General features: G+C 45.2%; 1 protein-coding gene across 1 annotated transcript in view; it reads left to right on the plus strand.

The window, feature by feature from the left end:
* The first annotated feature begins 3,326 nt into the window (after positions 1 to 3,326).
* Positions 3,327 to 21,474, plus strand: part of RNF19B (ring finger protein 19B) — a 28,266-nt gene continuing 10,118 nt past the window's right edge. The window contains 4 exon segments of the mRNA XM_049774708.1: positions 3,327 to 3,593; positions 3,595 to 3,992; positions 15,097 to 15,302; positions 18,415 to 18,559. Of these exon segments, the coding sequence (XP_049630665.1) occupies positions 3,327 to 3,593; positions 3,595 to 3,992; positions 15,097 to 15,302; positions 18,415 to 18,559 (1,016 nt within the window).

Genomic DNA, 21,474 nt, shown 5'->3' on the forward strand with positions numbered 1-21,474 from the left:
TCACACCCGGTAGCGCTCAGGGGTTACTACTGGCTCTATGCTCAGAAATTGCTCCTGGTAGGCTCGGGAGACCATATGGGATGCCAGGATTTGAACCACTGACCTTCTGCATGCCTTACCTCCATGCTATCTCTCCGGCCCCCAAAATTCACTTTTAAAAAACTGACATGCAGGGCAGGGAAGATAGCACAGCAGCAAGGCGTTTGCCTTGCATGCGGTCAACCCAGGATGAATCTAGGTTCAAATCCCATCACCCCATATAGTCCCCCAAGCTAGGAGCAATTTCTGACCACAGAGCCAGGAGTAGCCCCTGAGTGCAGCTATCTGGGTGTGGCCCCCAAAACAAAACAAAACAAAACAAACAAACAAACAAAAACCCTGACATGTCTATATACTATTGGTCTTTAGGCCCATAATTGTAGCACTTTACTTGAAGAATTACCTGAGCTCTATTATTCTTCCATTCTAGCCTCCTTTATGTTGAACTTCTTGCATCAATGGTGTTCTAATCTGGAACTTTTCCATTTTCTCCTCTGGCATATCTTTCTGAATGCTCTATTCCCTGCACCTTCCTCTAGTTCCCTCAGTTAGCAATATCCTTTCCTTTGAATAATTTGCCAACTTACTCCTCCGCATCATGTGAGACCTAGCTCAGCATGGCCATTTCTGACTAGCCTGCAAAAGGCTTGCCCTGACTGCCTCTAACCTGTCCAGCATCTTACATATCTTTAGCCCCTGAGAGCCCAATAACCTGCTATCTGCCCAAATTCATCATCAGACTGTTTTTCATCTCCAAGACTCCAAAGCCTGGCAAAGCACCTAGAACAAAATATATTAAGTGTTTACTGTAACCAAGCACAAATCAATAAAATGTGTTTAAAATAAATGAACTAATGAAATAAAAAGAAATGTTTATTTCATGTATGAAGAAACAAAACTCCTTTCCTCCCTGGATCTACAAAGAGAGACACAAAGGAAAAAGTTGGGTGAGGGTAGGAAGAAATCACTTTAGTTTCTTGATTCCAAGGTAATGCATCTAGAAAATGTAGCAAAAATGAGATCACTGCAAAGTTCGAGGGCATTTATAAAAGGCCAGTTTTGTTTTAGTTTGTTTGTTTTTTTAAAGCAGTGCCCAGAGATTAATTGCCCCTGGCTCTGGGCTCAGGAATCACTCCTGGCAGGGCTCAGGGAACCATATGTGGTACAAGGGATAGAACCCAGTCAGCTGCATTGAAGGCAAATACCCTATCTGCTGTACTACTATCCCTTAACTGTCATTTTAGCAGCCAATATTCAACTTCTTTCTGACTTGAAGAGAAAGATTATAGAACTTAAGTATTTTCCAGGCCACTGGTCAACTCTGTTTTTATTTCTCAGCAGCATTTGTCACAGTTTATCACTACCTCTTTCACCCTGAAACATTCTATCTATAATATCTATGACATCACTTCTGCTTGGTTTTGCTCTTGTCTCACAGCTTCTGCTTCTCAGTTTCCTTTTCTGGCTCCTTTTCCAGTAGTTAACCTGAAAAGTTTCTCAGGACTGATTCCTTTCTTGTGTTTTCTTTTTCTTCTTTTCTCTTAATATCACATAAATTAACTGATTGTTTTTTAATAAATTTTATTTATTTGTTTGTTTGTTTTTGGGTCACACAGCAGTGTACAGGGGCTACTCCTGGCTCTGCACTCAGAAATCATCCCTGGCAGACTTGGGACCATATGGGATGCTGGGGATTGAACCGGGTCCCTCCTGGGTCTGCCGAATGTAAGGCAAATGCCCTCCCGCTGTGTGCCCCAAATTAACTCATTGTTAATATTTCCATTGATAGAGCTTCTAATAGGTCATTCAGTTATTCAGTCTTTCAATGATGGGGCTCAGAGGACCATATCGAGTGTAGGTTTGCCGTGTGCAAGGCACTTAAGTGCCTTACCTGCTGTACTATCTCTCTAGCCAATCTTTATAACAGAATCTCTATTTCAGAGGTACACAGTGCCTAAGTAATTGTTGAAGACTACATTTCCCTCTATATGACTATGCGTGGTCAATAAGACATAAGCAAACACGATAGACTTCCAAGACAATCTTCTTCCTTCTGGGGGTGGACGTGAGGGTAATGGGATGCCAGGGGTGGAATGGTAACAGGAGTAAGCCTAGCCCTTTGAGCTATCTCCTGAATCTCTAAGGCAATCTTCCTAGAAAGGGGACACGTTGAAAGTGATATTAAGTCTGCAAACCAGTTGTGAAGGATAACAGACCAAGTCTGCCTCCCATTTGGACTGATTTTTCATGGACATATATTTCTATCTTGTCATCCTTTGTTTTTTGTGTTAATTACAACCGAATCCCATCCTAACATGCATTCCCATTGTTGTTGACTCACTTGCTTGCCACCTACTAGAAAGCTGAGTCCATATCCATAAAAGGCTCCATTTATTTAGCTCACACAAAGTACTGAAAGACAGATTGATATTTGTGCTGATGAGAGAAGTAGAACGCCTATTGCGAATACAGGCAAGGGTGGGAGAGGAAGGGAGGCATTGGTGGTGGGAATGTTGCACTGTTTATAACTGAAACCCAGCTACAAACATGCTTGTAATCACTGTGCTTAAATAAAGATTTATATTAAGAAAAAAAAGATTCATGTTGATCCTTTAAGTCTCTTGCAGATAAGTAACCTTGTCTTTCTGACCTAGAAAAACTTCCACTTCGTAGAATCTCCAGGAACGACCATATATCCTAATGAATAGTGTATGCTTAATGAAGAAGCAATGCTGGATGGTGTACCCCACTGAGAAATTCCCTTCTAAGGGAACCCCAGTCTGTTGGATGGATACCTTTGAAGCAACTGAAGCATCATTGACTGTCGGTGTGGCAGTCAGTCAGCCCATCTCTCTTAAAGGAGGAAAAGACAAAAAAAAAAAAAAAAAAAAACCCTCTACGTGGGGAAAAGGTGGTGGTGGGGTGATGGCACTAGATAGAAGAGGAGGCTCAGAAAAAGCTCAAGGCCTCCCCAAGATGGCGGCCGCCGCCAGCTGCCAGAGAGAAGGCGGGGCCCCGCCGCCACCGGGCCTAGCCACGCCCCCTCGAGCCCAGACCACGCCCCTCGGCCGGAGCTGCGGGGTGCTGTGGTGTCGGCTGGGCGCCTGCGCAGAAGCGGCGGCGCGCGGGGCGGAGGCTTTATAGTCGCTGGGTCGCGGCGGCTCGGCTTGTCGCCGAGGGCAGGGCAGCCGGAGCGGGCGCGGGCGCGTCGGCCCGTGCGGGGAGAGCTGGGGCGGGCGCTGTGGCGGCGCTGGGCGCTGTCCGCCGCCCGTCGGCCTCGGCGGGCCATGGGGTCGGAGAAGGACTCGGAGTCGCCGCGCCCCACGTCCATCCACGCGGCCGCGCCGGAGCCCAAGTGCCGCAGCGGCGGCCGGCGCCGGCGCCTGCCCTTCCACAGCGTCTTCTCGGCTTCGGCCCGCGGCCGCCGCGCCCGGGCCAAGCATCCGCCGCAGGCCGAGCCGTCGCCGCCGCCGCCGGCCGCGTCGCCGCCGCCCGCCCCGGCCCCGGAGGCCCCGGCCCCGGCTCGGGCTCAGGCCGAGGCGCTGCCCGTGGAGCGGCGGCGGAGGCCGAGGGCCGGCGGAGGCCGATGAGGCGGCGGCGGCGGCCGCGGGCCCCGGGCCCGCTGCGGAGGCGGCGGAGGGCGGCGCGGGCGCGGGCGCGGAGGAGGTGGAGTGCCCGCTGTGCCTGGTGCGCCTGCCGCCCGAGCGGGCCCCGCGCCTGCTGAGCTGCCCGCACCGCTCGTGCCGCGACTGCCTCCGCCACTACCTGCGCCTGGAGATCAGCGAGAGCCGCGTCCCCGTCAGCTGCCCCGAGTGCAGCGAGCGCCTGCACCCGCACGACATCCGCCTGCTGCTGGCCGACCCGCCGCTCATGCACAAGTACGAGGAGTTCATGCTGCGCCGCTACCTGGCCTCGGACCCCGACTGCCGCTGGTGCCCGGCGCCCGACTGCGGGTGAGCGCGCGATCGGAAGGGGCCGGGGGCGTGGCCGCGGGGACCCCCCGTCTTTAACCCCCCATTCATCCAGCCCCGGGCCTGGGGGCGATTCGCAAGGACGCTCTTTGCAAGGAAGCTCTGGACCGCAGCCGAGAGGAGTCCCGGGGGCCGAGGACCCCGCTTCTGGGGAGCGAGGGAAGGGAGCCCTGTCCTTCAGATCGGGTCGTTTTGGAAGGAGCGAGGAGGCCCCTCGGCTGCTGGGGTTCTTCTCCCTGGATGCCCGGGCCACGCTTCCGAAGGAGGGGTGTGTCCGCGGGCCCGGCTCACGCATTGCGGGAGAAAGGGGGCGGCGGTGGGGATGGCGGGGAGGGAGGGAACTAGGGAGAGGGCCCCCCTGATCGTCACCCAGCTCTCTGGGGTGTGTTTCGGGGAGTCCCTGAGCCTCCTGTCATTGCGAGTCACCCGGCAGGGATGACCCTGCCTCCAGGATCTGGGCGCTTTCTTTGTCCGGAGAAGCGGCGGGACACCGAGGAGGAGGCGGCTAGAAGGATGGTGCACTGGAAAGAAAGGAAATAAATGTCTTTCTCAGGCCCCTTGATGTGACTCACGCTCTTCCCACCCCCACCCCCCCGAGATGGTCCAGTGCGCCTCGTGTGCCAGGAGATTAAGTCAGGGAGAGATTCGGGGAGATGCGCCCCGCCGCCACACACCCTTGTACCAAGCTGATGGTTAGGTTCATTAGGACGTCCAGAGGAATGTCCGCGTGTTGCAGTTGCAGGGGCTTGTCTCTGTGTCTGACACTCGGATGTGACATTAATTGTTCTGTGACCTTGGACAGATCATTTTATTCTTGTGTGTCATGTTTCGGAGACAAAAGACTCTCCAGAGTTCTTGCCGTAGACTTATTGTATGTGAAAGCGATGCTAGTCAAAAGCTTAGTTGGTGAGCCTTTGCTTCAAAGGGTTTACGAAGGGTTTTTAATGGCAGTCTGTACTGCCAGGCCCTTTCAATATTTCCATGACAGTACTATGGTCCCCATTCAAAGAGGTTGTTTTGGACTGGAGGAAGAGGAGTTGACTTCTATCTTTCTCCTCTTCCAGACTTGTTAGAAATGGGTCTGCTATTCAGCCTCACAGAGGTGGTGTTTCAGACTTTCTTTGAGGTGTTATAGTCAGAAGTTCCTTACTTATGGATCGCTTTTGCTTTCTGTTGACGCCAGAAAGACCCTTATAGACTCTTGGCAGAGTTGACCTCTATCTAGTGGCCTACTGACCACAAAATATTAGTTCATATGGCATTCAGGGATGTTTATGTAAAAGAATACTGCATGATTGGTTTTGGACTAGCAATATGACCTCTTTTTTGAAGGTGCTCAGGGGTTACTCCTGGCTATCTGCTCAGAAATAGCTCCTGGCAGGCACAGGGGACCATATGGGACACCGGGCTTTGAACCAACCACCTTAGGTCCTGGTTCGGCTGCTTGCAAGGCAAACGCTGCTGTGCTATCTCTCCGGGCCCTAGTTTATGATCATACTAATAACTAATCATTACTGATTGGAAAATTATTGAACAATTAGGGCATTTATTTTAGTTAAATATTGGGTTAGTGCCATCCAGTTTTTAAATCTATTTTAATTTTTGGGGGTGCTACACTCAGTGATGCTCAAAGGTTCTGCGCTCAGGAATCACTCCTGGCTTGCTTTGGTGACCCCTGATTGAACCCCTGTTCAGTGGCTTGCATGGCAAGCTGTACTACCTCTCTGGCCTCCGCATTTGTATTTTAAACCAGCTTTTTCCTATTTTAATTAGTCAAAAAATTATAACAATGACATACATGCATATACATAGCGACATAGTTTAATATTTAAATATTCCACCAGTTTTTGAAGGTGAAATCCCTGGAGGGAAAGTACGTTGGCATCTTGAGTCTCCGTGTCAGATATTTTGATACTTTGGTCCTTTAAAACATTGTAACATTTTGATCTGGTCTGACAGGAAGCAAATGATAAAATGATGTAAATTGGGTCATGTAATTAGTGAGTGGTAGAATGAAGTTTGCGTCTAACTGGTTTTAACTCCAACTATTCTTTCCTCTTAAACTTAGGTTGGCCTAAGACAAGGGCCCTATCTGATGTACTCTCTTTCTGGCCCCTTGCCACTATTTCTTTCCCTTGCCACTTATTTTTAACACTAGAAATTAGCTTTTTTGTTTGTTGGTTTTGGTTTTTGGGCCACACCCAGTGATGCTCAGGGGCTACTCCTGGCAATGCGCTCAGAAATCACTCCTGGCTTGGGGGACCATATGGGACGCCAGGGATGGAACCAAGGACCGTCCTGGCTCAGCATGTGCAAGGCAGATGCCCTACCACTTCGCTATCACTCTGGCCCTGAAATTAGCTTTTACTTTTGTTTTGTTTTTGGGCCACACCTGGTGACGCGCAGGGGTTACTCCTGGCTCTGCTCTGAGAAATCGCTCCTGGCAGGCTCTGGTACCATAGGGTACCATATGAGGATTGAACCCAGTGGGCTGCATGCAAGGCAAACACCCTTCCTACTGTGCAGTTGCTTTGGCCCCTAGCTTGTATTTTTCTTTTTTTTTTTTTTTTTTTGGTTTTTGGGCCACACCCGTTTGACGCTCAGGGGTTACTCCTGGCTATGTGCTCAGAAATCGCCCCTGGCTTGGGGGGACCATATGGGACGCCGGGGGATTCCTTGGCTAGCGCTTGCAAGGCAGACACCTTACCTCCAGCGCCACCTACCCGGCCCCTGTATTTTTCTTTAAATCAAACTCTGGTTTGGAAAAAAGTCATATGTGAAAGAAAAGAGAAGCCTAACACCCACTTACCTCATTTTTCTCTTACCTGACCCTCATTCTACCTAGGAGTAAGCCCTGAGCATTGCCAGGTGTGGCTAAGGAAACAGGGGGAAATAGAAAACTATCTCATTTGGGGGCCCTGAGAGAGTGTTTGCCCGGAGTGGTGTTTGCCTTGCAAGCAGCTGATCCAGGACCAAAGGTGGTTGGTTCGAATCCCGGTGTCCCATATGGTCCCCCGTGCCTGCCAGGAGCTATTTCTGAGCAGACAGCCAGGAGGAACCCCTGAGCACCACCGGGTGTGACCCAAAAACCAAAAAAAAAAAAAAAAGAGAGAGAGAGAAAACTATCTCATTTAGAAGTGGTTGTTGTTGTTGTTATGGGGGAGGACACTTGGGGGTGCTCAGGACTTACTTCGGCTTTGTGCTGAGGGTCCATTTCTGGTAGTGCTCTAGGGACTACTATATGTGGTGCTGTGATTGGATCCGTGCTGGCCATATAAATAAGTGGTGATAAAATCAATTTATAAAGAAAAAATCAGTTCAAGAAAAAGAAAAAAAGAAACAAACAGCTCAAAGTTTAGGTGCGAGGCCCAGCATCTCATAGCTAATAATTGTATAATATTCTTAAAGTTTGATACCTAAGCACCAGATCTTTTTAGTGACTCCTAAATTGGGCCCAGAGCAATAGCACAGCTGTAGGGCGTTTGTCTTACACTTGGCTAACCCAGAACCCTGGTTCGATTCCTGGCATCCCATATGGTCCACAGAGCTTGCCAGGAGTGATTTCTGAGCACAGAGCCAGGAGTAACTCCTGACCTCCGCTGGGTGTTACCCAAAAACCAAAAGAAAAAGAAACTCCCAAATTATGTAAATATGTTGTGATTTCATTCAGGTGCCCTCTTGTTGATTTGGGGGTGGGGTGGGCCATACTTGGTGGTGCTCGAGGGTTACTCCTGGCAGTCTCAGGTACCATCTGGGATGCCAGGGATTGAACGGGGTCGGCTGCATGCAAGGCAAAGGCCCTACCCACTATGCTATTGCTCTGGCCCCATCTCTTGCTGATTTCTAACCCTTTCAGAATCTAGATGACTAAGGAAAAATTATTTGAATAACCCACCATTCCAGTCTCTCACTGCTGCCTAGATTCTCCTGCAGAATCTTCTTCCACTTCACCATTGCCCTCCACCTGACACCAGCAAATATAACTATTGGCCTTCCCAAACAACTGGACTAGACCATCTGGTAAACAGGAAGCTTCTGTTCCTCTCTAACACATTTAGTAGGGAAGATCAAGCTCCCTGAGCAAGGCAGATTTCTTAGTGAAGAGCATTCGATTCTTCTTTCTCCAAAGCCTTCTTAATTTAGGTTCAGGCCCTTTATTCCCACCACTTTTCCTTCCATCTGTTTCCCTGCCATCCTTGCCGTCATCCCCCACCCCAATACATCATTCTCACATTTGCCAGAGTAGCCGTTCTAAAGTGAAATATTTTAGATAATTTCCTGTGCTTAAAATTGTTCATATTCAGGGCCAGTGAGAGAACACTATGAGTAGAGTGCTTGCCGCGTACGTGGCCGACCAAGGGTTCCATCCCCAGTACCCAATATAGTCCTCAAGTCCCTCCAGAAATTATCCCTGAGTGCAGAGCCAGGATTAAGCACTGAGCATAACCATCTAGAGTTCCTAAATCCAAAAATAAAGGCATAAATAAGCCCAAAACAAACAAACAAACAAACAAAAAACCTGCTCATTCCTGAGCAGTGTAAGATACCTTCTTAAAATTGGGGCTGGAGATACAGTACAGTGGGTATGGCACTTTGTTTGCACATGGCCAACTCAGGTTCCATCCTCATCATCCTAGTGGACCCCTGAGCCTACCAGGAGTGAGTGATTCCTGAGCTCAGTGTAAATGTGGCCCAAAAACTAAACACAATAAATTAAAACAACAACTTTGAAAACTGATTTTATGATCTGTTATCATTTACAATATCCTTTCTGGTATCCTATTATCTTAAACAATATCCTATCATCAATAAGCAATATTAAATCTCTTCTTTGGGGGCTGAAGCAATAGGACAGAATAGAGCATTTGCCTTGCACGTGGGTGATCCGGGTTCAATCCCCAGGATCCCATATGGTTCCCCCAAGCCTGCCAAGAGTGATTTCTGAACGCAGAGCTAGAGTAACCCCTGAACGCTGCCTGGTGTGGCCCTCCCCCCAAAAAGTCTCTAGTTTGTAGTATAGCCTGTAGGTGCACAATATGGGAGAGTAGATCTGGGGAATGACTAGAAATCAATCTGAAAGGTAGACTGATTTAAGTTGCTAGACTTGTTGGTATGACTTGTATGCTACACTTTAAATTGCTATGCCATGCAAACAAGTTTTACACTGAAGGCCTCTTTTAATTTTTTTTTGTCTTTTTTTGTTGAGGTAACTTAGGCCAAATGTAAAATGAGAGATAATCTTCTAGAATGGAATATGGATTGGGGTGAAATACAAGAAACCAGAGAGGAAAATCTTGCAGTTGTCTGGCCAAAAGATGACTGTTTAAGACTCAGTTTGAAGGAAGGAAAAGGGAGATAGTAGGGGAGCAGTTCATTAGAGGAACTTGATTGAAATGTTGCTTACACATGTTCAGTGGCCATTTGTAATAAAAGTTACATGCCTGAAGATAAAATACTGGAACACACTTATAAGCTTCATGCTCTGTTGCAGCATAATTATATTCATGTTAAAAAGATTTCCCCCTTATAGCTAAAGTTTATGGTCTAGCCTATTATACTTGATATTTCTAAGGACTTAGGAAATTATAAAAATAAATAAAAGTTGTATGAACTTAAGAGAAGGAGTCATCTGTATTTTTAATGGTATATAATTTTATGTCTTCCATTTAGCTTCTTTTTTTTTTTTTCAGTTTTCTAATTTGTATACCTGCATGCTAACTAAGAGCTACTTTATTGTATTTCAAGGAAGAGAACAAAAAGATATTTAAGAGAGCTGGAGAGATAGCACAGCAATAGGGCATTGCCTTGCAAGCAGCCAATCCAGGATAGACCGTGGTTCAAATCCCGGCATCCCAGTTCCCTGTGCCTGCCAGGAGCGATTTTTTTGAGCACAGAGCCAGGAGTAATCCCTGAGCACATCCTGGTATGACCCAAAAACAGCAACAACAAAAAAGATATATTTTTGTTTTGTTTTGTTTTTTTTGGGCCACACCCGGTGGTGCTCAGGGGTTACTCCTGGCTGTCTGCTCAGAAATAGCTCCTGGCAGGCACGGGGGACCATATGGGACACTGGGATTCGAACCAACCACCTTTGGTCCTGGATCGGCTGCTTGCAAGGCAAACGCCGCTGTGCTATCTCTCCGGGCCCCAAAAAAGATATTTAAGGGAGATTTGGTTCCTAAGATGAGGGTTACTCTCCATCTACCTGGAAAATAAGATTGCCCTACTTAAAATTTAGGAGCTCTAAGATTTTATTTTGTGGAGGGCACCTTGCTCAGTAGTATTTGTGTCTTACTCCTGGTTTTGCACGCAGGAGACCATATGTGGTAGTGCCTGGGATAGTATCCAGATTGCCTGCATACAATTCAAATGCATTACCTTTGTACTGTCTCTAGCTCCCACCTAAAATGTTTGGTGGACAAGATCTGGGTTCTGAAAGGGAGTAAAGTGATATGTATGATACCTCTTCAGTATCAATATTTCAAACCACAATGTCTGAAAGGAAGATAGAGAAGACAGGAGGGGAAGGGAGGAGGTAAATATCTGCTGTGGTAGCAAAGAGAAACCAAGGACATTGGTGGTGGGAACTGTGCACTGACGAAGGGATGGGTGCTGGAACATTGTATGATTGAAACTCAATTCATGAACTGGGGCCGGAGAGATAGCATGGAGGTAGAGTGTTTGCCTTGCAAGGACGGTGGTTCGGGCCCGGAGAGATAGCACAGCGGCGTTTGCCTTGCAAGCAGCTGATGCAGGACCAAAGGTGGTTGGTTCGAATCCCGGTGTCCCATATGGTTCCCCCGTTCCTGCCAGGAGCTATTTCTGAGCAGACAGCCAGGTGTAACCCCTGAGCAACGCTGGGTGTGACCCAAAAAAAAAAAAAAAGCAAGGACAGTGGTTCGAATCCCGGCATCCCACATGGTCCTCCGAGCCTGCCAGGAGCGATTTCTGAACATAGACCTAGGAGTAACACCTGAGCGCTGCTGGGTATGACCCAAAAACCAAAAAAAAAAAAAAAAAAAAAATCATGAACAATGTTGTAACTGTATCTCACAGTGATCCAATTAAGAATTTTGGGGCTGGCGAGGTGGCACTAGAGGTAAGGTGTCTGCCTTGCCAGTGCTAGCCTAGGATGGACCATGGTTCAATTCCCCGGCATCACATATGGTCCCCCAAGCCAGGAGCGACTTCTGAGCACATAGTCAGGAGTAACTCCTGAGCATCACCGGGTGTGGCCCAAAAAACAAAACAAAACAAAACAAAAAAGAATTTTAATTTAAAAATGTTTGGTTAGAAGCCTGAGAGATGCATGCAGTCGACCCAGGAGGGATCCGGTTTGATTCTGGCATCCCATATGGTACCCCCAGCCTGCGGGGAGATTTCTGAGTATAGAGCCAGGAGTAACCCCTGAGCGCCACTGGTTGTGGCCCAGAAAGCAATCAATCAATAAATAAACTTAAAAAAAAAAATGTCTGGTTGGTTTTTGGGTCACACCCTACAATGCTCGAGGATCACTCCTGGCTCTGGGCTTCTGGTGGGGCTTTGGGAACTTGGGAGTGCCAGGATTAAACCCAGATTGCACATGTACAAAGCAAGTGTCCTACCAGGTGCACTGTCTCTCCAGTCCCCTAAAATGGAATAAAAGGTTTTAGGGTTTATTTACAGTACCTGCCTTGTATGTTAAGAGATACAAAGTTTGGGGCCGGCAAGGTGGCGCTAGAGGTAAGGTGTCTGCCTTGCAAGCGCTAGTGTAGGACAGACCGCGGTTCGATCCCCCAGTGTCCCGTATGGTCCGCCCAAGCCAGGGGTGATTTCTGAGCGCGTAGCCAGGAGTAACCACTGAGCATCAAATGGGTGTGGCCCAAAAACTAAAAAAAAAAAAAAAAAAAAAGAGATACAAAGTTTAAAAGATTGCTTTAGGGCAGAGTAATTACCCAGAGAACTAGAATACCCTGAGGAAATTATTGGCCCAAAAAGAAGAGGGTCTCTATCATTGATTTAATCATAGTTATTTTAAGCATGAGCTAGTATGCTAGAGTTTGGAGATTACAAATGAATGGGGCTGGAGAATGCATGTTTTTCATGTGGGGAAGCCCAAGTTGGATCCCTGGTTTTGTAGGGTCCCTTGAGCCCTGCCAGAAGTAATCCTTGAAAAATGGAGAGATCCCTGAGCACAGAGCCAAGAGTAAGCCAGAATACCACAGGGCATAGCCTACCCCTCTCCACCCACAAAAAGATACTTTTCTTGGTGCCAGAGAGGTGGTGCAGAGTGTAAGGCATCTGCCTTGCGTACGCTAATCTAGGACAGACCGTGGTTACCCCAAACCAGGAGCGATTTCTGAGCACATAGCCAGGAGTAACCCCTTAGTGTCACCGAGTGTGGCCACCAAAAAAAAAAATGCTTTTCTTGAGTCCACTCTAGTTGGGGAAGCACACTTACATAGATCATCACAATTAATATATATTAAGTTCCTTAATTAATCTTGCTTAGTACTAAGGAGGCAACTCGCTGCATGGAGAGGTTAATTTAATTTTGTAGAGAAGGTGATATTTGAGCTTGATCTGGAAAGAGAAAAACAATACAAGGATTCAGAAATTCAGGTGATTTACCTTGCATGCTATCAAACTAGTTTGATTCTCTGTACTACATGTGGAACCCAAATGCAACTAGGAATGACCCCAAAGCACAGAGCCAAGAGCAAGCCCTAACACTGTGGAGTGACCCAACACCCTCCCCAAAATAACCAGAAAGGACATTTTTTTTTTTTTGGTTTTTGGTTTTTGGGCCACATCCGGCGGTGCTCAGGGGTCACTCCTGGCTCTCTGCTCAGAAATAGCTCCTGGCAGGCACGGGGGACCATATGGGACACCGGGATTCGAACCAACCACCTTTGGTCCTGGATCGGCTGCTTGCAAGGCAAATGCCGCTGTGCTATCTCTCCGGGCCCAGAAAGGACATTTCTAGGGGAAAAGAAATAGAGTAATGCAGAGGCAAAGAAGTTGGACAGAATATACTGTTTCTGGGGCCAGAGAGATAGTATGAAGGTAAGGCGTTTGCCTTTCATGTGGAAGGTTGGTGGTTGAATCCCAGCATCCCATATGATCCCCTGAGCCTGCCTGGTGTGATTCCCCCCCCCCAATATATATATGCACTGTTTCTATACTGTACATTTCAGGGCAAGATCTCTAAAGAACATATTGAGCTAACATTTAAAGACAGAAAACACCTGTTATCTTCATTTTGAGTATAGAAACTGAGACCTGAAGGTTTTAATTAGGTCAGTGTCATGCAATATGAGTCAGGAGCAAGGAGCCCAGACCATGTACCCCAAACAGGAATGCCTTGTCTAGTGCCCTGAGTAATTCTTTGTCATGATGCTAGGTTGCTGTGGGTTCATGAGTATTTGAGATTATTCTACTTCTTTAAAACCAAATTCCATACCCAAAATGAGTTCTATTAAATTTTCTTTATTGGAGGGGTTTTGTGGGGGGCACAGCCAGCTATAGAGCTGGATCTATGTTCAGGGATCACTCCTGACAGGCTGTGGTGACTATATGAGGTTCTGGGGACAGAATCCAGGTCAGCTGTGTGCATGACAAGAGCCTTGCCTCACTGTCTTCTTTCCAGCCCCCTAAATGTTCTTTTTCTTAATAAGGACCCAAAAAAAAAAAAAAAAAGGAATGGTTAATAAATATTTACTCCTGCAGTATGACTGTAAGGGTGGATCTTGAAATGTTTTAGGCTTCCTGACAGGCAGTCTAATTTATATCATTAGAAGTTGATTTAATACCTTCCTGAGATCATCTTGTACCTTTCCCTTTTAATACAAAATAGCAAACAACTCACTTTCTACAGGAGAAATATTGTTTATCTTTAGAAGTTGCAGCTAGGTGGGGTAATTTGCCCAGAACTCCTACAGGATATGAATCATTTGTATTCATACATTGATCTGTTCTCATTGCTCTTTCTGAAAAGGGTCTTAACAGCAGCCTATATTTAATAAACTTGTTTTTGATCCATATTTTCAGTGTCACTCTCATCAGCGTGCAGAACGTACAATAAACTAAGGAACTGAGTTGATATTAAATTGCTATTATGAATATCTAGTACACATTAAAATAAAGAAACAAACCATAGAATAAACCCAAGAAAAATGTTCATAGCTTTTTGCATACATTGTTTTGTATTGGCAAAAATGAGAGCATATGCCTTGCAAATGTTGTGGATTCTTTTTGGTCTTTGGCACCACACATGATAGGTTGGACCTGCCAGCCTCTGAACACTGCCACGTACGTCCCCTCTAATGAAGAGAAAAGAGGGTCAGAGAGATAGTACAGCAAGTTAGGTGCTTAATTTGTACATGCACATGTAGGAATGCCAACACCACATATGGCCCTCTAAGCATTGCCAGAAGTGAGTAATCCCTCAACATGGAGCTGAGAGTATGGCCCAAACTACCCCCCAAAAAATAGAGAGAAAAGGTATACTGCTTTCATTTTTTAACTATAAGCTCTTTATTTTATAAACAAACTGTCTCTGATTTATAGAAGAGTATGTGAAATCTATGTAAATTTTTTGTTTGTTTTTGGGCCGGACTGGACAGTATTCAGAACTTACTCCTGGCACTGAGCTCGGGAATCATGCCTTGCTGTGCTCAGGGACCTTTATTGGATGTTGGGATCGAACCGGGGTCAATTGTGTGCAAGCCAAGAGCCCTACCCTCTGTATTAACATTCTGGCCCCTCTGATGTATATAAAGTTTAATGTCTAAATATTTATAAGTAAACCATCAAATGGAAATAGTTTTTTACACCTGGTTATTTATGAAATTTGCTGTGGCAAGCTGCTGCTAAAGCAAACCGCCCCATTTTTTCCCCTTAGGAAAATTGTGTTTTTAGAATACTAGGAAGAAATTTGTTTTCTCACACTGAATGTTTTGCAGTTAGGTACACACATCTGTATATACTATGTTTGTATTCTTTTCTCTACATCATATATAGTGATGAGTATGTCAAACAGTATTGCCCCACTAGAATTGATGATCATTCTTACCTTTCTCATTTCTCTTCCTATTTTCTTATCCAGTTATGCTGTTATAGCATATGGCTGTGCGAGCTGCCCAAAGCTGACCTGTGAGAGGGAAGGCTGCCAGACTGAGTTCTGCTACCATTGCAAGCAAATATGGCATCCAAATCAGACCTGCGATATGGCTCGACAGCAGCGGGCACAGACTTTGCGAGTAAGGACCAAGCACACATCAGGTCTCAGTTATGGTCAAGAATCTGGACCAGGTATAAGTTGGCATTATTTTATTTGTCACTGTTTGATGTTTCATACTGTGAGCCCAAAACTGGGAGAATTAATTTTTTATAACAAATATTTGTTGTGTTCAGATAGCAGAAAATGCTTAGTGATTTCTTTTTATTTGGTTGCTTACTCCTGTCTTTGTGCTGTGCTCTGTGCTTGGGGGACCATAGATGGTACTGGGGACCTAATCTAGGTCAGCTATATTGCTCCAATCCCTTGTTTATACCATTTATAGAAATATGGATCAGAGTGATAGCACAGTGGTAGGGCATTTGCCTTGCACGCGGCCGACCCAGGACAGACCTGGGTCCGATTCCTGACATCCCATATGGTCCCCCCGAGCTTGCAAGGACGATTTCTGAGTACAGAGCCAGGAGTAAACCCTGAGCATGGTTCAGTGTGGCAAAACAAAAATAGAGAAAAAAAAAAGTCATATTGAAAGAATTTGCTAGGCTTTTTTTTTTTTTTTTTTTTTTTTTTTTTGGTTTTTGGTTTTTGGGTTACACCCAGCCGCACTCCGGGGTTACTCCTTGCTTACACTCAGAAATCGCTCCTGGGGCCGGGCGGTGGCGCTGGAGGTAAGGTGCCTGCCTTGCCTGCGCTAGCCTAGGACGAACCGCGGTTTGATCCCCCGGCGTCCCATATGGTCCCCCAAGAAGCCAAGAGCAACTTCTGAGCGCATAGCCAGGAGTAACCCCTGAGCGTCACAGGGTGTGGCCCAAAAAACCAAAAAAAAAAAAAAGAAATCGCTCCTGGCAGGCTCGAGGGACTATATGGGATGCCAGGATTCGAACCACCGACCTGCATGCAAGGCAAACGCCTTACCTCCATGCTATCTCTCTGGCCCCTTGCTAGGCATTTTTTTCAAAACCTTCATTGTAGGGCCAAAACAATAGTCAGTGAGTAAGACACTTGCTTTGCTCATAGTCTATCTGGGTAAAACCTCCCACATCACATATGGTCCCCTGAGAACCACTGTCAAGAGTGACCACTAAGCATTGCTAGGTATGACCCAAAATTGCCCTCCCCCCAAAAAAAAACAATCTGCATCGTAAGCAGAAAGACATTTAATTGGTGTTAAACTTGGATTATTTTCCTATTAGTTGTCAGTGCAAAGCTGCTTTTGAAAGTAAAGCACAGACTTAAGGAAAGAAAATATTAATATAGATTAATAATTAACTTTTAAAATGAAACATTCAGTTCCAACCTGAATTTGACAATTCAGAGTGAATGTTTTTGTTTTTGTTTTTGTTTTTGTTTGGTTTTTGGGCCACACCCTGTGATGCTCAGGGGTTACTCCTGGCTATGCGCTCAGAAGTTGTCCTGGCTTCTTGGAGGGCCATATGGGACACCGGGGGATCGAACCGCGGTCCGTCCTAGGCTAGCGCAGGCAAGGCAGGCACCTTACCTCCAGCGCCACCGCCTGGCCCCAGAGTGAATCTGTTTTAAATTGTCGATGGAGCGGCTGGAGAGATAGACAGTGCAGTGGACATGGCACTTGCCTTGCACATTGTCAACCTGGGTTTGTTCCCTAGGACCCCATATAGTCCCCAAGCACTGCCAGGTATGTCCTCCAAAAAAATAAATGTCAGTGTTGCCTTTTATAAATATTCTTTATTTTCTTTTTGTGTGTGTGTGTGTGTGTGTGGTTTTTTTGGGTCACACCCGGCAGTGCTCAGGGGTTATTCCTGGCTCCAGGCTCAGAAATTGCTCCTGGCAGGCACGGGGGGACCATATGGGACACCGGGATTTGAACCGATGACCTCCTGCATGAAAGGCAAACGCCTTACCTCCATGCTATCTCTCCAGCCCCAATATTCTTTATTTTCTAATGTCATTTGGAAGAAGCAATTAGGAAATGTTTACTATTCAGTTTTTCTTGGAATAGTAAAATCTCTTAAAATATTATTTAAGGGCTGGAGTGATAGTACAGTGGGTAGGATGTTTTGCCTTGCATGCAGCTGACTCAGGTTCAGTCTCCCTGAGCACTGCCAGTTATGGCCCTCCCAAAAAAGTTATTTAAAATTATTTATTTAAAATAAAATTATTTGTATAATTTATAATTATATTAAATAATTCCTCTGTGCTCAGGAGTTACTCTTGGCAATGCTTTGGAAGCCATAAGGAATACTGGAGAATCTAAAACAGGTTGGCTGATGGAATGGGGCCATACATACAGTATGCCTTACATACTATACTGTCTCTCCAGCCCCTTAAATTATCATTTTAATAGGATAGTTTTGAGCTTGCTTTGAGCACTATTAGATGTGTGCTTATAGTGTATTTGATTGCTTTTAGGTTTCGAATGTGAAAATATCATGAGAAAGAGTCTAGTACAGGGGATAAGGCCTGGTGTGAGGACAACCCTACTTTGTTCATTGATAAGTCATTGGGTCCCTTGAGTACCACCAGGAGTAAGTCCTAAGCCTATTCAGGTTTAACCTAAGTCCCACTTCCCCCTCAATCTGGGGAGAAATAAAAGAAAGTAACAAATAATTATTAACAACTAATAATAATATTTAGCCTGAAAATTTTGCTTCTTGAGCTAAATTTTTTCAAAAGTCATTCAAACTATTCTTTAGGAATTCTTCTGCCTATTTGCTACTGAAAGTCCTATTTTTCTTAGAGCCATTTTTCTCTGTAGAGAAATTTTCCTGCTCAAAGTGTGACTTAAGTTCTGTATAAGAGGCCAGTTTGGAGGGCCCTGAAAGATAGCACAGCGGTGTTTGCCTTGCAAGTAGCCGATCCAGGACCAAAGGTGGTTGGTTCAAATCCCGGTGCCCCATATGGTCCCCCGTGCCTGCCAGGAGCTATTTCTGAGCAGACAGCCAGGAGTAACCCCTGAGCACTGCCAGGTGTGGCCCACCAAAAAAAAAAAAAAAAAAGAGGCCAGTTTGGAGACCAGGAAGCTTAATATAATACAAGATTCACTATATGAAATTTCCTTAGGTCTAGAGAGCCTGCCTTCTTCCAATGAAGTGGGTTGTACAGTTGTGTGTTTTTCTCTGCTTCCTCATTTATTAGTTCTAGGAATAATAAAAATGAAACTTGGTTTAACCTGGGTGTTTTCCTATCCATTCTTACTTTCCTTCTTAGCAGATGACATCAAGCCATGCCCACGATGCAGTGCTTACATTATCAAGATGAACGATGGAAGCTGTAACCATATGACCTGTGCAGTGTGTGGCTGTGAATTCTGTTGGCTTTGTATGAAAGAAATCTCAGACTTGCATTACCTCAGGTGAGTTGAGAAGTGTGTCTATTGCTTTTTATATTTCTTTTTCTGTTACTGATTTAAGGAAAGGATATAAAAAAGAAAGATATCTTCTTATTACTATATAAGGAAACATTTAAAATTTCCTCTGAAGCACTTCTTTTTTCTGCTCATGTCTTTTTTTCAGTTCAGCATTCTCTGAGGACTATTTCTATTACCTTCCAGATAGATTTCAGTTTTCCAAGCATGACTTTTTTGTTTGTTTTGGGCCACACTGGCAGCACTCGGATACTCCTGGCTCTGCAATCAGAAATTACTCTTGGCAGGCTCCGGGGACTATATGGGATGCTGGGGATCGAACCTGGGTCAGCCACATACAAGGCAAATAAATGCCCTACCTGCTGTGCTATCACTTGGACTCTCCAAGCATGACTTCTAGGCTTTTACAGCCTGGTCCTAAACCTGCCTTTACTTTTCTAGCTTTTGCCATTTTGCTTTTATTGTTTTTGGTTTGGGGTCATGGCAGTGCTCATGACTTAATTCTGGCTCTGTGCTCCGGGAATCCCTCGTAAGCTCGGAGGGCCATATGGGATGCTGGGGGTCAAATCATGTTCCACTGTGTGCAAAGCAGGTGTCCTGTATTGTTGCTCTGGATCCAATATTTTGCTTTATATGCTATAGTCTAGATGATTTGAGCTTGCTGTTTCTGTGCCTCTTTTATACTCTTACCTCCATATTATTCATCATTTTTTCCTTGCCTAAAATGATCTTAGTGACCTCATCCTCCCATCAACCCCCATAATTTTAACCTTATTTTTTTATAACTCAGTTCTTACCTACTCTTCAAGGGTCATTTGAATGTCATCTATGACAGGAGAGATAGCAGAAAGGACTAGAGTGCATGTTTTGCATGGAGGAGCCATAGGTTCAATCCTAGCACCTGAACACTGCTCTCAAGCATTTCTGGGTATGAAATCATTTAATCTATGATATGTTCATATCATATCACATATGATATGATATCTATGATATGTTCCCCAGTTTTTCCTGCTTCATATTTTTATTGACATTCCTTAAATGTTTTTAAAAAAATTTTTTTTTTGGTTTTTGGGGCCACACCCGTTTGATGCTCAGGGGTTACTCCTGGCTAAGCGCCCAGAAATTGCCCCTGGCTTGGGGGGACCATATGGGATGCCGGGGGATCGAATCGAGGTCCTTCCTTGGCTAGTGCTTGTAAGGCAGACACCTTACCTCTAACGCCACCTCACTGGCCCCAAAAAAATGTTTTTATTTTTTTAAAAGTAGCACCATTGCTACTTTTATTTATGCATATCTCTAATTTTACTAAACTTAAATTTTCTTGTTTTAGGGTAGCAGGGAGCAGGGAGTGTTTGGGGGCCACACCTAGCAGTACTGAGGGCTTACTCCTGCATTCAGAGATTATTGTCTTTTATTTGTTTGGTTTTGAGTCATTCCTGGCCATGCACAGGGCTTACTGCTATTTATACACTCAGGGACCACTCTGGCAATGCTCAGGGAACCATATGGGATGCTGGGGATTGAACCCAAGTTGGCCACAGCCAAGGCAAGTGCCCCACTCTATACTATTGATCCAGACCTTCTGGATCACTCTTGGCAGGTTTGGGGACCATTGTCTGGTGTCAGGATTGAACCTAGGTTCACTGTGCAAGGCAAGCACCCTACCTGCTGTATCATCGCTCTAATCAAAACCTTAATTTATTAATTAATTTGTTTTTGTGCCACGGACCCAGCAACACTTAGAGGTTCCTTCTGACTTTGTACTCAGAAATCACTCCTGGTGGGTTCAGAGGACCATTTGGGATGCCAGGGATTAAATCTAAGTTGGCCCCATGCAAGGCAAGTGCCTACCCTACCCATTATACTATCTCTCCAGCCCCAAATCTTGAATTTTCTTAAGACTGGAATCACCATTTTAGTTCTCCATGCTTGTAATTTTCCAAAGAAGTAAAATTTTCTCTCCTGAAAAAGTTCATAATATTTACCAGTTTAATAATTTAGGAGATGTTAGCATGGATAAAATGCTTTCTAATTAAACATCATTTGAATACTCACAGTATACCAGTTATTAGGGAGATAGTGAATAGACATGAACTCCTCCTTCTAATTATTTTATCTGGTAGAGATAACATTTATTTATTTTTATCTGGTAGGGACAAAGGGAATAAGCATATATATATTTAGTCAGAATGACTGACTAAATAGACAAACTGGTGGCAAGAGAAATAGTACAGGAGTTGAGGCATTTGCCTGACCTCCATATCCAGTACCACGTGTAATTTTCCAAGCACTTCCAGGAGCAAGCCCTGGGCATCTCTGGGTGTGACGCAGAAACAAATTAGGTTGATTAACTCTGAGTCCAAATTTGACATGAGTGTAATGAAAGTGGCCTGAGAGAAAATACAGCAGGTCAAGCACTTGGTTTGTACATGATAGAACCAGGCTTTATCCCTGGCACCATATATGTTCCCCTAGAACCGCAATGGCGAACCTGTGGTATGCGTGCCAGCTGTGGCACGTGAAGGCCTTGCAGCTGGCACATGGGAAGGTCCACAATTAATAAATTTATAAAATTTATAAAGAGTTTTAAGATACTAAAATCTTGTTATTTTTATTTTTTATTATTTTTTAAATTATTATTATTATTATTTTTTTTTTTTTTTGGTTTTTGGGCCACACCCGGCATTGCTCAGGGGTTACTCCTGGCTGTCTGCTCAGAAATAGCTCCTGGCAGGCACGGGGGACCATATGGGACACCGGGATTCGAACCAACCACCTTTGGTCCTGGATCGGCTGCTTGCAAGGCAAACACCGCTGTGCTATCTCTCCGGGCCCTATTTTTTAAATTATTATTATGAGAACTAAGATGCAAAGAAAGAGGACAAGGTAAAGTTACAGTGGGA

The sequence above is a fragment of the Suncus etruscus genome, chromosome 6, assembly GCF_024139225.1.
Source record: "Suncus etruscus isolate mSunEtr1 chromosome 6, mSunEtr1.pri.cur, whole genome shotgun sequence".
NCBI classification, from domain to species: domain Eukaryota; kingdom Metazoa; phylum Chordata; class Mammalia; order Eulipotyphla; family Soricidae; genus Suncus; species Suncus etruscus.